Source organism: Chionomys nivalis, chromosome 21, assembly GCF_950005125.1.
Source record: "Chionomys nivalis chromosome 21, mChiNiv1.1, whole genome shotgun sequence".
Classification (NCBI taxonomy): Eukaryota; Metazoa; Chordata; class Mammalia; order Rodentia; family Cricetidae; genus Chionomys; species Chionomys nivalis.
In genome coordinates, this window is record NC_080106.1 from 6,497,974 (window position 1) to 6,515,844 (window position 17,871).

At 47.3% G+C, this 17,871-nt stretch overlaps 1 protein-coding gene across 1 annotated transcript; it reads right to left on the reverse strand.

Annotated features, from left to right (window-relative positions):
- Positions 1-3: 3 nt before the first annotated feature.
- Znf276 (zinc finger protein 276) lies at positions 4-17,789 on the reverse strand. Its single transcript, XM_057753629.1, has 11 exons — positions 17,121-17,789; positions 15,517-15,820; positions 15,216-15,262; positions 14,681-15,127; positions 13,173-13,251; positions 11,958-12,041; positions 3,214-3,324; positions 3,070-3,145; positions 2,643-2,760; positions 735-834; positions 4-663 (listed from the first exon to the last, which is right to left on the reverse strand). Exons 1-11 carry the CDS (start codon positions 17,335-17,337, stop codon positions 393-395), a joined length of 1,854 nt encoding a protein of 617 aa, XP_057609612.1. The 5' UTR covers positions 17,338-17,789; the 3' UTR covers positions 4-392.
- Positions 17,790-17,871: the final 82 nt, after the last annotated feature.

Below are 17,871 nucleotides of genomic sequence, written 5' to 3' on the forward strand. Positions count from 1 at the left end.
CAGCACCTTTGTGAATAATTTATTGCAAGCATAACATGGAGCTCTTGTTACATTAGAAAGTAGATTACAAATCTCCTTGATTGCTCTAGTTAGGAAAAAAATTAATTATTCATAATTTGTGTCTGGCCTTAAATTTTGCCCAGTGTCCATAGGAAAATAAACTGCTGGTACCATAGCAGACTGAAGTACACACCAAGCCCACCTCCCTCATCCTGAGTGAGGTGCCCTCCAACACACAGCTGCTGGATATGTGAGGTGGAGTGCAGCGTGGGGTCCAAAGAGCAAGCAGAACTATGCCAGCAGGGAAATGAGGGACATTAATGTCTTTAAACCTCACATCACACCTGCTGAGTTCAAGCAGCTCAGCATGTCCAGTATTCCACCTGCAGCTCTCAGGTAGGCTCAGGCTTCACAGCTTGACCCTCCATGGTTCCAGAGAGGCTCAGGGGCCCAGGTGGGGGCTCTGCTTCCAAAGTCAGGGCTTTGTCCTGGGTCTGGGTCAGAGGATGTACCATGGACATATGCACGTTGAGGTTGTGGGCCTTTTCAAACCTCCGGCCGCACTGGTCACAGGCGAAGTCCAGCTCAGTCTCTGCTTTATGTTTGGTCATGTGGTACTTGAGGGACGCTCGCTGCCTGCACTGGAACCCACAGACCTCACACCTGGGGGGCAGAGGCAGGTGAGGTAAGCTGTGCCTTGTCCCAGTCATAGGAAGTGCCCAGCCCACACTTACTGCAGTGGCTTGGCTCCTGAGTGACGCATCTGGTGGACAAGAAGGTGTTTCCGCTGCTTGAAGGTCTGCCCACATTCGTCACAGATGTAATTGCGTACTTCTGCAAGACCAGAGGGGTGGTGAGCACTTGTCTCAAATATCCAAATCTTCTCCAAGATGAGTGACAGTTATTATTGCTTTGTGTAAAACACAAAGGTGTGCCTAAGTAAGGACCTTTGAGAACCCAACAGTATTTAAAATGAAAGACTAGTAAGTGTTTCTAATAGAAGGCAATTCATTAATAAAGATAAATTTCTTAAAACACTGTTACATGGCTAAATTTTCCCCCACACAAACTGTGTGGATTTGAAGCTTGTTTGTTTTTTCTTTGTCTTTTGAGAGAGGGTTTCTCTGTGTAGCCTTGGCTATCCTGGAGCTTGCTCTGTAGACCAGGTTGACCTTAAATTCACAGAGATTCGCCTGCACCTTCCAAGAGCTGGGATTTAAAATCTTGTTTTTGAGACAAGATCTCACTATATAGCCCTGGTAGCCTCCATAGAGAATGCATAAAGAAATATGTGCACCATCATATCCAGCCTGAAGCTCCTTTTCCAGAGAAGGTGCTGTCAAGAAGTCATGCCAAAGGAAAGACAAACAGTGGACATCAGATCCCTGGTGGAAGTAAAATGGTTCAATACACTCTGAAAATCAGCTTCTTAAGCTCTTGAACAAAAACTTAGCCATATCACACGCATGGTGGCACACACCTGTAATCTCAGTGCTCAACAAAGTCATTCTCTGCTGCATATCAAATTTGAGGCCAGCCTGAACTACATCAAACTGTCTCAAAAAAAAAAAAAAAAAAGCAAAAACTGATGACCTGAATTCAATCCCAGATCCCACATGGAAGGAGAGAACTGGTTTCTACAAAGTGTCTTCCGACCTCTACATGCAGGTCATGTGCAGAAGTACTTTTTCCTTTTCCAACTATGGCCATACCAGTACTGTGCACTAATTCTAATTCTACTTGTTCCAACCCATGCTGCCTGCACAGCTATAAAACACCCATGACTTCCGAGCTGAACTAGTCTAGGTTTACCTCTTAGTCCGCTGCTGACTGGCTAGACGGCTTGAAGATCTAGACCAAAGGAAGTTATTCTAGAAGGAGACATGTGCCCAAATGCTTACCAAGAAGTAGAGATTAGAAAACTGAAATACAGCTGGATTTCATCATAAAACCAAGCATATAATCCAACAATAAAATGCATAAATGCTGATATAAAAAGATTTTTGTCATTTGTAAACCTCAGAAATGTAACAAATCTACTTAAATGAATGCAAGAGAGTTTTTTTTAAATTTGAGAGTGGTGTGGCAAGTGTGTGGAGGTCAGAGGGCAGTTTGTAAGAGTCAGTTCTTCCACCATATGGGTCCGACAGAGATAAACTCCAGTCAGCTCTAGTTTGTTTGTTGGTTTGGTTTGATTTTTCTTTTTTGAGACAGGGTTTTTGTATATAGCCCTGACTATCTTGAAACCCACTATGTAGAATAGGCTGCCCTCGAACCTGGAGATACACCTGCCTCTGCCTCCCAAGTGCTGGTATCCCAAAGGTGCGCACCACCACCACCTGGTACTCTAGTGTTAATTTTTAAAGGTGGTGAATTCACAGAAGAGTACCAGGGTTTCTGTGTTATCAATCCTGAAAAGTTGCTCAGACCTTGTTGGAGGAAAAAAACCAAATAAACAAAAAAACCTGCCTACATCAGGAATTCAACAGACAGGACTCCAACTTGTACATTGATTCTGAATATCCATGTGATATAGAAACACCTGATAGCAAGCTCTGTGACCCACTCAGTCACTACCTGCTTTTAGTAGATATCCACTGACACCAAACCCGAGTTCACAAGGCACAGCCTGAGGCAGGTACCTGTGTGGATGAGCTTCACATGTCGCTGCAGGTATCGGTCGATCATGAAGACCTTGTTGCAGCCAGGATGTGGGCAGGGCCTTTCCCGGACCTCCTCATGGTGCTCCTTAATGTGCTTCTAGAGGAAGAAGGGACGAGAGACCCTGCTGTTTAACCTGGGCACGTCCTGCCTCCCAGGAGAGCCTGTGTCAAGGTCTCAGCAGTTAACAGACTACTGGAAGGAGCCAATTACTTCCTACCCTATAGCACTGGCTCCTTTAAGCCAGTGTCTTAGAGCAAGGGGCTGATTCCACAATAGAGAATTGTGTGAGAAGTTTGCACAAATACCTGGTGCCTCCAGCAGGTTCATGTTAACACACAGGACAACTCGGTCAAGCACACCCAGACCTGAAAGCAGCCCTTACTGAAGGTGATGCCCATTCCTTACCTTCATGCCATCAGCCCCACGGTACACAGCTGTGCAGCCCTGGTAAGGACACTTATAGATGGTGGGCAGCTCCTCCCTGCAAGGCAAAGCACATGTGGAGGTGCTGACCTAATATGCAAATGCCCCACACTGCAGCCTGCTTACCTCTCGCATCGGAGCTTTTTCTTCCACCCAGGCTTGGGCCCAGGCTTCTTTCTGATTTTGGGCTCTTCGGGTTTCTTGGCTTCTTTGCTTTCACTCTTCTTACCAGAGACCCTAGAGGGGTAAAGGAAACAGTCAGAGGATTCTTATCTCTTCCCGCACGTCCAGTCTTCTTACCAGAGACCCTAAAAGGGGCAAAGAAGACAGTCTAGTTTATCTCTATCTGCAGAGGATTCTTATCTCTTTCCGTCGTCCCGTCTTCACGCTTTCCTGCCTTAGCTGCCTCTGTGCAAACCAGGGCCTCGTCTATCATTAGCACTGCAGTCGGCACAACTCTGGGAGGGTTACAAGTCTGGGGCGAGGCAGTTACCTTGCGATGGTATGCAGAAAGAGTAGCATTGGAGCATACATACTATTTCATAATGTAATTTCAGAATTCAAGTCCTATGTGCCAAATACTCAAGAGATGGAGATGTGGGGCTGGAGAAATGGCTCAGTGGTTAAGAGCACCGATTGCTCTTCCAGAAGACCTGGGTTCAATTCCCAGCACCCACATGGCAGTTCACAACTGTCTGAAAATCCAGTTCCAGGGGATCTGACACCTTCACACCACTGCACATAAAATAAAGATAAATAAATCATAAAAAAAATTTAAAAAAAAAAAAAAGAGATGGAGATGTGCGGAATGGTAGAGAATTCTAAATGTCAGTCATTTCACTAGATGACCTCATGCTAGAAAGGGGGTCAGCATTCCCACTGGACTTTAGATTTTGTTAGGCACTCAGCACCTAGGGTATATCTCCAGTCCCAAACTGTATTTCCTACACTCACAACAAATAGTTCAGAAAGGAAACTAAGAAGACAACTCCTGTTCAAAAGCCTCAAAACCGATAGACCAGGCAGTGGTGACACACACCTTTAATCCCAGCACTCACTAGGCAGAGGCAGATCTCTGGCCAGCCTGGTCTACAGAGTGAGTTCCAGGACACTAGGGCTACACAGAGAAACTCTGTCTCAAAAAAACAAGATAAAAGTCCAGCATATGGTGGTGCATACCTCCTGACAACTCAGCTGCTCAGGTACTGCTTGAGCCTGAAAATTTGAGTATAGCCCAGAAAAGACCTGAAAACCTCATCTCTAAACAAGCAAACATTAAAAAAACTTACCAATTTTCTGTGTGGGACGTGTAGCTCAATTGTAAAACAGCTGTCCAATATGCACAAGGTCCTAAATTTGACCCATCATCAAATGTATTTTTTTAATTTTATTTTATGTGTATGGGTATTTTGGCTGCATGTGTGTCTATGCTCCTCATTGCCTGTGAAGGCCAGAAGAGGGCGTCAGATCCTCTGGAACTAGAATTATAGACTTGGCTGCCACATGGGTGCAAGTAACCAAAACTAGGTCCTCTACAAAAGCAACAAGTACACTTGACTGCTAAGCCATCTCTCCAGACCCAAAATATATATTTTTACAGGCCTGAAATCTTACCCATTCAAGAGGCTGAGGCAAGAGAATCACAAAGTAAAGGCTAACCTGCAACTTAACGAGACCCTATTTAAAACTACGAAGGTGGCCCAGGTATGGTGGCTCAAACCCTTATTCCAGCACTCAGGAGCAGAGGCAGGTGGATCTCTGAATTTGAGGCTAGCCTGGTCTACAAAGTGAGTTCCAGGACAGCCAGGGCTACCTAGAAATCTTGAAAAACCGAAATAAAATACATATATGAATAAATACAAAGGTTTAAAAAAAAAACTGTGGTGAAACAGTTCAGTAGTGCACTTAACTTTCTGTGAAAAGCCCAGGTAGTTATTACTCATTTATTGGCAGTATTTTAGATTTAGATCTAGCCCTGTCCTTCTGGGATTCTGCATCCCCTAGAAAGAATGAGATACTTAGGAATAAAACTGACTTAGGAATAAAACTGAGAGCCAAGTGGTGCACACCTTTAATCCCAGCACTCAGGAGGCAGAGGCAGAGAGAGCTCTGAGTTTGAGGCCAGCCTGGTCTAAAGAGTGAGTTCCAGGACAGCCTGATCTAAAGAGTGAGTTCCAGGACAGCCTGATCTAAAGAGTGAGTTCCAGGACAGCCTGATCTAAAGAGTGAGTTCCAGGACAGCCTGATCTAAAGAGTGAGTTCCAGGACAGCCTGATCTAAAGAGTGAGTTCCAGGACAGCCTGGTCTAAAGAGTGAGTTCCAGGACAGCCTGGTCTAAAGAGTGAGTTCCAGGACAGCCTGGTCTAAAGAGTGAGTTCCAGGACAGCCAGGACTATGCAGAGAAACCTAGTCTCAGAGGAAAAAACAAAACAAAACAAAAAAAAACTGACTGGAGAAAGTGAAAGATTTATATGCTAAAAATTGTATAACCCTTAAAGACAATAAGTGGAAAGACTATTTTGTACTTATGGATAAGAACTAATTTGAGGGCCAGCCTGCTCTACAGAGTAAGTTCCAAGACAACCAGGGCTATGAACTAATATCTGTAAGGGATGTGGTGTGGCTTACCTATAATTACAGCATCTCAGGAGAAAGAAACAGAAGGATCGCCGGGCGGTGGTGGCGCACGCCTTTAATCCCAGCACTCGGGAGGCAGAGGCAGGCGGATCTCTGTGAGTTCAAGACCAGCCTGGTCTACAAGAGCTAGTTCCAGGACAGGCTCCAAAACCACAGAGAAACCCTGTCTCGAAAAACCAAAAAAAAAAAAAAAAGAAACAGAAGGATCATGACCTCAAGGCTAGCCTATGACATACCAAGACACACACACTCACTCTCTCTCTCTCTCTCTCTCTCTCTCTCTCTCTCTCTTTCACTCACACACACACACACACACACACCTAATATTAAAGACGGCCATGACTGTCCAGCAGTGGTGGCACAAACCTTTAATCCCAGCACTCAGGAGGCAGAGGCAGGTGAATCTGAGTTTGAGGCCAGCCTAGTCTATACAGTGCAAGTTCTAGGTCAGACAGGGCTACACAGAAACCCTGTCTTGAAAAAAAAAAAAAGTTTGGTTGTCAACTTGCTTAGATCTGGAATCAAAAGGGCACATCTGTGAGGGATTTTCCTGATGAGGTTATTCGAAGTGGGAAAACCCACCTAACGTGGGTAGCAAGTTAATCTATTCAACTACTACTGCTGTGTTCCTTTACTGATACTAGAACCCAGCTTCTTCGGGCTTCAAGATGAACTGAACAGCAGTGGCTATCCAGGAATCCTCCAGGCCTTGACATAAGGCTAGGACTACTGAGGCGCCTGTCCTCAAGGACTGGGCAGCTACCCAGTTCTTGGCTTCTGCAGTTTAAGACAGCCATTGTTAGATGACTCAGACTGTATCATGTAAGTCAATCTAATTTATCTTCTTTCAGTATATATCATGTTATTCCTTTACAGAACCCTAATACAATGGCAATACATTTCCAATACAATCTACCCAAGCAATCAACAGATTCACTAAAATCCCTGTCAAAATCAAAATGGAAGTTGGCTGTAGTAACACATATTCATAATTCCAATCCAGGAGGATACGGCAGGAAGATTACAGATTCAAAGTTTGCCTGAGCAAAGAAGCACACACCTTGCATCCCAGGACTCAGGAAGCAAAGGCAGGTGGATTTCTAAATTTGAGGCCAGGCTGATCTACAGAGTGAGTTCCAGGACAGCTTGGGACGTTACACAGAGAAACCCAGTCTTGAATAACAAACAAATAAAAGCAAGACCCTTACTCAAAAACTTAAAAAAAAAAAAAAGGCGGTGGTAACACAGGCCTTTAATCCCAGAACTTGGGAGGGAGGCAGAGACAGTAGGAACTCTGAGTTTGAGGATAACCCAGTCTACAGAGCGAGATCCAGGACAGGCTCAAAAAAAAAAAAAAAAAAAAAAAAAAAAAGAAGGAGGAAGAGGAGGTTGAGAAGTGCAGCGCATTGTTTACCGAACATGTGCAATATGCAAGGCCCTAGGCTCAATCTCCAAGATGGCAAAAATAAATAAAAAATAAATAAAAATACAAGTGACCTTTTTCTGGAAGGCAGAAATAGAAAGACCCAACTGAAATTTGTCATAGAACTTTTAGAGACAATGAAGAGCCAACAAGGTTTCTGTTGGTGCTTTTGGTAGGATCTCATGTAGTCTAAGCTGTCCTAGTATTAGAGATGGCCCTGTGCCTGAGATACTTGTTGCTCTTGCAGAGGAACCAGGTTTGATTTCCAGTACCCACATGGCAGCTGACCTCCATCTAAGTCTGGTCCCAGGGATCCAATACCCTCTTCAAATCTCTGAAGGCACTGTGTTCACTGGGCATAAAGATATGCATGCATGCAAAACAGCCAGACGCATAAAACTAAATAAATCTTTTAAAAAATTAAGCAGTTGAGCCGGCGGTGGTGGCACACGCCTTTAATCCCAGCACTTGGGAGGCAGAGGATCTCTGGAAGTTCGAGGCCAGCCTGGTCTACAAGAGCTAGTTCCGGGACAGGCACCAAAGCTACAGAGAAACCCTGTCTTGAAAAACCAAAAAAATTAAGCAGTTGATTTTTAAGAATTAAAGCCAAGCACAATGGTACACACTTTACTCCCAACACTCAGAAGACAGGCAGATGGCGCACTGAATTTGAGGCCATCCTGATCTGCCAAGAATACATACTGAAATTCCATCTCAGCACCTGGGAGGTCAGTATGGTTAGTTCAAGGTCACCATCAACTACCATAGAGTTCAAGACCAGACTGGAATATATCAAACCCTATCTCAAAAAAAAAAAAAAAAAAAAAAACCCTAAGTAACCCCATAGGATGGCACCCGCCACAGCTCTCAGGAAGCTGGGACAGAAGGATCAGAATTTCAAGTCCTGCTTGAGTTACACAGTGAGTCTGAGCCCGGTATGGGCTACATAGGAAATTCTGAATTAGCCAGAGCTATATATAGTAAGATAGGATTTCAAACAAAACGCACACACACACAAAAGAACAAAAATCACTAGCCTACAACATACAGGCTATTCGGCCTCTTCCTGTCTGATAACTGTCCAATGTCCCCCTCACACCTATGTCCTGACCTATCTCCTGGCTGAGTGGGATGGCCTTTGCTGGCAGTAACTCCCTGGTACATTAGATTACTTTAGAGTCTGTGCCATATGTTTCATAGTAAACACTTCAAATCCTATCTGACTGCCCTGGCTAAGCTCAGGTGTCCTCTGCTTTGAACCACAGTGCTCTGACCAGTCTATGCCAGCCAGAGCTCTACAGGCCAAGAGAAAGGGCTGAGGAGGCGAATGTGTGAGTAGACACACAGACCATGGGTATCTCGACACCCTGTCCTCAAAAGTCCTCCACTGTGGGGCAGGAGGGGTGGCTTAGAGGTTGCTGAGCACTGGATGCTCGTACAGAGGACCCAGGTTTAGTTCACAGCACTTACACAGCAGCTCACAACTACCCATATAATTACAGTTCCAGATATGATGCCCCTCTTTTGACCTCCAAGGTCTCCTGCATATGACTGGTACACATACAAGAACTCAGGCACACACATATACACATAAAAAACTATTTTTAAAACCCATAGCTGAAGCGAGGCATTAGTAGTGCATGCCTTAATCCCAGTACTCACAAGGCAGAGGCAAGTGAATCTCTGATTTTAAGGTCATCCTGGTCTACAGAGCAAGTTCCAGGATAGTCAGAGCTACACGGACTATCTCGGGGGCAAAAAAAATCCCCAACTGAACCACACTATAATGTCTGAAATCAAAGAAACATTCAGGGAAAGTACAGTTCCCACTAAAATAGTTCATTTTTCTAAAGGTGTCTTACAATGTATCTCATGCGTCCCACCCAAAGCAGATTACCTTCACCTCAAGTCTTAGTGAGACAAGTACACAGTGGAGCATGCTGTTCACATCTCAGCAACAGGGGCTCAGCACAACCACCATTTCCCCCACCTTCCAAAAATGAAATTCACCAACCCTCCCAACTACCTACAAAAGTGGCTCAAACCCCTGAAAAGGGAACAGGGGTTCCTTGTGGCAGCCCAGCCTGCACTCTGGTCATGTTCCCCAGACAGCTCTCTGTCTTGTGAGGCCTGCTGAGGCCATGTGGCTGGGTATTGTTTTCTGGTTCTGATCTCCCCATGTCTCCTGATGTACTTTAATTTTTCTCTTTCCATAAAGAATATTGGCAACAGATGAAGAAAGAGAAAGAAACCCTCATCAGAGCAACGGACTGAGCTCCCAAGGTCCAGTTGAAGAAGGAGGGAGAAGACGAGCAAGGAAGTCAGAACCACAAGGGGTTGGTCCACCCACTGAGGCAGTGTGCCTGTTCTAATGGGAGCTCACCAAATCCAGCTGGACTGGGACTGAACGAGCATGTGATCAAACCAGACTCTCTGAATGTGGCTGACAGGGGGGCTGACTGAGAAGCCATTGATAAAGGCACTGGAACTTGTTTCTACTGTATGTTCTGGCTTTTTGGGACCCTAGTCAATTTGGATGCACAGATTCCTAGGCCTGGATGTAGGGGGGAGGGCCTTGGACTTCCCACAGGGCAGGGTCCCCTGCCCTCTCTTAAGGAGGGAGGGGGAGAGAGGAAGGTGAGTGGAGCGGGAGGGGAGTGGGGGGAGGGGAGGAAGTGTAAATTTTTGAATGGAAAAATAATAAAAATATATAATTTAAAAGAAAAAAAAATATTGGCTCCATATCAGAAAGAGGTCTGATCTCCAAAATATACAAAGAACTCAAGAAATTGAACACCAAACGATCACATAATACAATAAAAAAAATGGAGTACAGACCTAAACAGAGAACTCTCAACAGAGGAATCTAAAATGGCTGAAAGACACTTAAGGAAATGTTCAACATCCTTAGTCATCAGAGAAATGCAAATCAAAACAACTCTGAGATTCCATCTAACACCTATAAGAATGGCCAAGATCAAAAACACTGATGACAACTTATGCTGGAGAGGTTGTGGGGGAAAGGGAACACTCCTGCATTGCTGGTGGGAGTGCAAGCTGGTACAGCCCCTTTGGATGTCAGTGTGGCGATTTCTCAGAAAATTAGGAAACAACCTTCTTCAAGACCCAATAATACCACTTTTGGGTATATATCCAAAGGATGCTGAATCATGCCACAAAGACATGTGCTCAACTAAGTTCATAGCAGCTTTGTTTGTCATAGCCAGAACCTGGAAACAACCTAAATGCCCCTCGACCAAAGAATGGACAAGGAAAATGTGGTACATTTACACAATGGAGTACTACGCAGCAGAAAAAAATAATGACAGATTGAATTTTGCAGGAAAATAGATGGAGCTAGAAAACATTCTTTTGAGTGAAGTAACCCAGACACAGAAAGACAATTATCACATGTACTCACTCATAGGTGGTTTTTAAACATAAAGCAAAGAAGCCAGCCTACAAATCACAATCCCAGAGAACTTAGACAATAATGCGGACACTAAGAGAGACTTACATAGATCTAATCTACATGGGAAGTAGAAAGTATAAAAAAACAAGATCTCGAGCCGGGCGGTGGTGGCGCACGCCTTTAATCCCAGCACTTGGGAGGCAGAGGCAGGCGGATCTCTGTGAGTTCGAGACCAGCCTGGTCTACAGAGCTAGTTCCAGGACAGGATCTCCTGAGTAAATTGGGAGTATGCGGACATTGGGGGAGGGTTGAAGGGGAGAGGCAGGGAGGGGAGCAGAGAAAAATGTAGAGCTCAATAAATATCAATTAAAAAAATGTGGAGCTCAATAAATATCAATTAAAAAAAAGAATATTGGAACTTACATTAAAAAAAAAAACAAGAAATCCTCAATCTTTTCATAGGGTTTTCTTGGCTGATACTATGGTGCCCAGAGCATCTCTTTGGATTTCCACTCTGAGCTGTGAAATGCTCAGAGCACTGTGGCAATGAGGCAGTCACTATCTAGCTATGGGGTATGCGGGTATTCTTGCACAGGACTAAGAGGAAAAAGGGGAAAGAGACCCAAGTAAAAACTAGCTCTGTTTCTCCTTGTTAGGATCTTATGTTTGTGTGCAGAAAGAAAGGGGGAAGCAAAGCAAAGTCACACAAGGGGCTTAACAAAGAATGGATAATGTCTGCCTGGCCAAAGAAATCAGAGACAAGGGCCAACTCGAGAATGGTCACAAGGCTGAATTCCTGGACTTCAGAAGAGGCATGATCCAGGGAGCAAAAGGAATAGCTAGAGTAGGGCCAGAAAGATGCTAAGGGACTCACTCACTAGGAGCAGGACTAGAAAAGGACCACTAAGGTACTCCTATAATGGGGTTGTGTCTTATCAACAGAGCTGCTGCCACCTTGTAATACACACTTAGACCAGGTCCCCAAACCACCAGAAAGAGTGACCAAAGGTCAAGGAGAAGCCCATCATATTCAGTTGCTCACCCGGCCTTCCAAACAGACCTCTGATTCATTTAGATGCCACTGACACCTCCCCAGGTGAAAGGCACTTGCTACCAAGCCTGACAACCTGAGTTTGAACCCTAGAACTGGTAGAAGTAGTCCTCTGACCTCACCATGTGGAACATATGCACACGCGTGCATGTGTGTGTGTGCACACACACACACAAATAAGTGTAATAAAGAGAGAAAAAGAAGCCCCCATGCTAACTGGACTTGGGAGATGGGGCCAAAGGAAAAACAGGAGGGAACTGACTGAAGCACTCGTGACTGCCATGTGCACCGAGGCTAACCTCATCCCATCGCTAGACATTGTATGCTCCCACAGGCTTTACGCTTACTTCTTTTCCGGGTAGGGCTCAAAGGACTCATCCGAGGACTGTGGGTTTTGCTTCTTATCGTTCTCATCTTCACTCAGGAAGTCTCTAGGAAAGATGAGAGAGCTTTCAGCAAAGCACTGACCTAGGTGGACAACAAACCCAATGCCATCTTCTGTCTTTAGGGGCTACAGGCCCCATAGCCCATGCTTCGCTTCTGAATGTCTTAAAAAATCTAAAATACCCAATTCCTCAATCTATGTCCTAACAGGAAGGGCAAGCCAGAGTCAATGAAACCAAACAAGCTAGCAATCCTCCCTCCCTGGAAGCCACTCTTTCCTAAATACCAGGACCCCAAACCCTGAAACAGCTCATTTATTTACAGCCTGGGGAGTGGGAAGGCTTAAAGGCAGATTCAGAAAGTAACTGTTTGCCCATCAACTGTGAACACAGGAACACTGTTAGCCATTTCAAAGTTCACAACAACAAATGGTTTATGACCTTCACCCTAAAAGATGAATCGCTGGCCTCTGTTGAGCAGCAACAGCAGTCTAACAAGCCTCGGTGTTCCCCACGGCTACCAGCTATCTAGATGAGTTTAGGCCTGAGGCTATAGGCAGTCTAACAGCCCAAGAATACCCCTGGTCCTCTCAGGAGTTGAAGCAAAATTCAGTTTTTCCCTCCCTATTTGGATGATGGTGCATATACATCCCAGTCTAAGCCACCAGGCAGAACAGAAGGGGATAACACCAACTGAGAGGTTCTCAACCCAGAGCAAACAGACCGTGATATGCCCCTTCCAAGGGAGGTCTAGCCTCTCCTCACCCTACACAGAGCTTCGGTTCCAAGTCTCAACATCACTGCCCCAAAGGGCCCGAGTCTAGCATCCTCTGTTCTAGTGACACCTGGAGCTGGCACAAAACTAAGGCCTTTAAAGAGGAAGCAGATTGATAACAGCAAAGGACCAACCCTGGAGCAGTTTAAAGGAGGCGATTCCAGAATGCTTTGGGTTAGAATAGAAACTGTTTCCCTGTGCAGTATGTTTCATCTGGATGCCTCTGGGACCAGAAAGCCAAGCCAGGAGCCAGAGGCCTCAGAACTCCCCTGGCCACTCCTCTCCTCCCCACCTCTGAGAAGGAGGGAAGGCAAACATGCCAACCAAGGGTAGCAGCTCTAGGGAGGCTGAGTCTAAATTTTGAAGGAGAAATTTTAGGCTTTTTAAACCCACTCTTCTCTCACCCCTCAGAAAGGTCACTGAACTCGTCTTTTACCCGATCATCCGAGGTTGAAGATGGAACCTGCTTCTCACCCAGTTGCCCTGGGAAACAAAAAACAGGCTCTGGTTACTAACATTGAGCACAGAAAGGGCCTCACCTGTAAGAGGCAATGCCCGTCTAAGGACACAGCCTTCCTTACTAGGGTCAGATGGCCCCTGCCTCAATTCCTCCATTCTCACTGCCCCTCCCCCAACTCACTATGCTAGTCTCTGTCCAAAGAAACAGGAGGCACCATATCAGCAAGCTGACTCTTTTCAGATTCAGGTCATAGTTCTAGGTGAGAACAGCCCATTCTGGATAGTTTACAACCTTTTAACGGCTATTGTTATCAAAAGAGGTGTACACACACTTTATAAAGCCACTCATTCTAAGATACCACATTCTAGGACATCTGTGACAGCCTCCTAGATCCTTGCCTTGAGACCATCTCTGTTTTATTTCTAGCTGAACCACATGGGTACATGAATTCTTAATTTTCTTTTTTCTTTTTTTAATGTATAAGACTGTTTTTCCTGTGTACATGCTGATACCAGCAGAGGCCAAAAGAAGGCCTCAGAGCCCCTAGAACTGGAGTTATAGACGGTGATGAGCCACCATGTGGGTTCTAGAAACTGAACCAAGGTCTTCTGTTAACTACTAAGCCATCTTCTTCAACCCCATTTTTTTTTTTTTTTTTTTTGGAGACAGGGTCTCTCTATGTAGCCTTGGTTCTGTTCTGGAACTCTTTATGTAGACCAGGCTGGCCTCAAATTCACAGTGATCCGCCTGCCCCTGCCTCCTAAGTGCTGAGATTAAGGGTGTGCACCACTATGCCTGACAACCCTCCTGTGATCTTAAAGAGCTCAATGGGGATTTGCAGGTGGGAGCCAGCTGAGCACCCGTAAGCGGCCATGAAAACCAGCATATGAAGGCAAGAGGCAGGCAGAAAGCTGCCCCAACTCTCCCCAACATACAATGCCTAGGAACAGCTGCACCCAACCCACAGCACGGGTGGGTGGGGTCCAAGCCCCACAGAAGCGTCAGTCAGTAGAAGAGGTTATCACACTGGCCCACACTATGGTAAAGCAGCAGCCTCATTGTCTGCCTCCATGTCTTGCAGACAATAACCCCATTCTTCTCTCTCAGTCCCCTCAGCCTACAAGAACAACCAGTACCCTGTGGCCTAAGGACAGGCTTAAAGAAAGACCGGATGCCAGAGGAACATGTCATTACAGAAACTGTTGAATCAGACGCCTGCTTGTGAAGAAATAAGACGTCAAGACAGGCTGGTAGACCAGCCTACTCTTAGGTATTGGAATAGCCACAGTCCCTACGGAAAAGCACTGAGGCTGGATCCCCATCTTCTCCCACCAGCTTCCTCTGCTATACCCTGACCTCCCCTCAAATAGTACAGACATCCACTTTCTGCTGAAGACAACCTTGGTCAGTATACTGAATCCTGCTCTAGCTTAAGCCACAGGTGCTACTTACCTGGGGCCTCACTGGGAACCATGTCTGGCTGAGTATAGGAGTCTATCCCAGGTCCCACAGAGTCACCATGTGAGGGCAGCAGGGCCACATCCACACTGGGCAGTGTCTTGGTCTCAGATCCAACTTGGGTTTCTCTGGCCCGGCAGAGCTGAGAGGCAACTCCAGTGGGGTTTATCTCTGAGTTCTGAGCCAGCCGCGGTGATACCTCCTTGCCCCAAGGCCACTTCACTGCTAATGCACTGTCCACAAAGAGAGCTCTGCAGCTGGAGTCTGTGTCCATGGTGAAGTCATGGCCCTGGTCGCAGCCCCACACAGCCTGGATGATGCCACAGTACTCAGAGGACAGCGTCCTCTGGAGGCTCGGCAGCGACACACAGTTGGCTGCGTGTTCGTGTACCCAGCCCACCAAGCTGTGCAGACACTGAGGGCTCGAGGTGATCAGATCAGCTGGGGAGAATCAACAGAGATGTCAGTCTCACAGTGGCCAACACGAGGCCCAACCTGGAATGCCCACCCTGGCACCAACAGCACTCACCCATGCAAGCTCCCTCCTCTGCCACTGTGGGAGGCTGAACACCAAACCTGCAAAGCATCGGTGTGGCCACGGTTTAGGAGCCTCTCAAGGTCACCAATCTCCCCAGGACCCCTCCACTAGCAGCCCTGTCCCCTCTCTTCTGATAGCTCGTCACCCTCAGATCTCTGCAAACCTTGCCACCACAGCGCCTCACTGTGGCACCATCAGAGTCTTACACTGGCTTCTGTCCACCCCACAAGTCAACACCCAGGATGCAGGATGACGACCCCTGAAGGTCCCAAGAAATCCAACAAGGGCCTACTTTGTGTAAGGCTTCCGCTGGCCCGCTGGGGAGACATTGACTCTCTGTAAGAAGGACCTGAGCAGGCTGTGGCACTGATAGAACTGGGTGTAGCAGTTCTTGCAGACAAACTGAGGCAGGGCTGGGTCCTGGTGCACAGCAACACCCAGCAGACGCTGGAAGTCCCTAATGAAGACACGTTCCCCTGGGGACAGTCTCTCTGAGGTCTCCCCAGGCACTCTGTCAGAGATACTGCGGAGGCTCCGTGAGGAAAACTTCCCATGGCAGAGGCGACAGTGCCCCATGGCAAGAGTTCGGCCTGCTCCTGAGCAAAGAAGCAAATGTGACAGTAAGGAAGGGACTTACAAGGTGAGAGACACACTTCCCACTAGCCTCCCGGGCACCTAGAGCACAGACATGCCCTCCAGGGGCTTCCTAATCACTAACAGCGGGCTCAGGAGCTGGCCTTCCTCACTATACATTCAACTTTTGGAGGGATATTGTCAAGAAATCTTTCAAGGGGGCTGGAGAGATGGCTCAGTGGTTATGAGCATTGCCTGCTCTTCCAAAGGTCATGAGTTCAATTCCCGGCAACCACATGGTGGCTCACAACCATCTGTAACGAGGTCTGCTGCCCTCTTCTGGTCTGCAGACATACACACAGACAGAATATTGTATACATAATAAATAAATAAATAAATAAATAAATAAATAAATAAATAAAAGAAAAATTTTTTTAATTTATTTATTATGTATACAACATTCCTTCCATGTATGCTTGCAGGCCAGAAGAGGGCAGCAGACCTCATTACAGATGGCTGTGAGCCACCATGTGGTTGCTGGGAATTGAACTCAGGACCTCTGGAAGAACAGTCAGTGCTCTTAACCTCTGAGCCATCTCTCCAGCCCCAATAAAAGAAATCTTTCAAGTATTTTTTGAGGTGGGGGTGGGGTCTCACTGTATAGCCCCGGCTGGAACTCATAATCCTCTCCCTCAGCCTTCCAAGGGCTGGGATGTCAGGCATATGCCACTGTGCCCAGCCCCTCTCAAAGAACTGCAGGTGCCTCCAGTGAAGACTTAACCTTTGCTCACACATCCTGATCCTGAAAATGTGTCCCAGCTGTGCCTCAAGAAGCTGACTTACTGTCCACCCATAGGTGCCCTGTCTGCAGAATGTGGACATGCCACCTCGTTGCCTGCCCTTAGGAGAATTAAAGGACAGCATGCATAGGAAAGTCATTCTCAAATGAAGAACACTACGCAAACCTGATGCTGTTACCCTAACCAGCTGCAGCTTATACACACTCGGCCAGACAGGGAACGAGTAGTTAATTTAACTTAGTTCCCACCACAGGGCGTGGGTCTGTCTTAACCAAAAAGAAACTGGAATTCAGAGAAGTAAGCAATTACCCTAGCAGTACACAGCACGAAGAGCTGACTTGAAGCTCACACCGGGTCTAACTTCAAATCTTAAGCGCTAAATAGCAGCGACCCAGGGGAAAAGGTCGGCTGTCTGGCCAAAAGTCGCTGCAGTAGAAGTGAGAGGGTCCGGGGCCCTCCGGAACTAGGTTTGTTCTCAGAATCACTAGGCTCACATCACGGCCAGAGGACGCCCGGAACCCACCTGCCTCGTCTGTACCGTCCTCGCCTGTATCCCCGCAAGAGCGCGTCGAGCCCCAACTGAGCTGCGCCGCCGCCAAAGCCGCCGCCCCGTCAGCGCTCGCTCCGCCGGTGCGAGAAGGGCGACCCCGACTCCGACCGCTTCCACAGCTGCCGCCCGAACTCCCGCGCTGCCGAGCCGTGCCAGGCGACAGGAAGCGGCCGAGCCGGTCCCGCTTCATGGTGGCGGCCGCCACTTGCTCCCTGCTCCGTGTTATCCGGTGCGGCTCCGCCCGCTGGGTTCTGCTTGACTGAACTTGACTCCACTTACTCAGTACCGCTCCGCTGCCCTCCGCCCGGCGACTCGGCTCCGCTCGGTTCACCGCGATAGGAGCGGGGCGAAGCGAGGGGTGGAGCGAAGTGAGGAGCGGCCCGGGAGCGACGTTGGCCGCTGTTGTATCGAGAGCCCAGAGTTGTTAGGGTCGCTCGGAACTCGCGACAGGCCCATAAAAGAAGGGGCAGCCGGGAGGGTGAACTGCCACGGGCTGAGGCACGGGCTTTGGCACATAACAGAAAACCGCAAAACGACGTTCCTGCCACCAATCTTCTGGTCGAGACGCAGAGCAAGTTCGCCCGGAATAGCTGACAAGACCCGCCCGTCCCCTTCTAGTCCCTAAACCTAGGTCTGCGCGGCGGGGCGGGGCAGACGGAAGTGTGTCTTGGTCCCTTCCGGCAGTGTGCGGTTCCCGCAACTCCCTCGGCTGCACACTCCACGT

Bases quoted from the DNA above. Each gene is read 5' to 3' on its own strand.
- Znf276 (XM_057753629.1), bottom strand. From the start codon at position 17,337: ATGAAGCGGGACCGGCTCGGCCGCTTCCTGTCGCCTGGCACGGCTCGG. The intron at 15,821-17,120 runs GTGGGTTCCGGG...TTCTTTGCTCAG, and splicing joins GGACGGTACAGACGAGGCAG to GAGCAGGCCGAACTCTTGCC. The intron at 15,263-15,516 runs GTAGGCCCTTGT...GATGCTTTGCAG, and splicing joins CAGCGGAAGCCTTACACAAA to GTTTGGTGTTCAGCCTCCCA.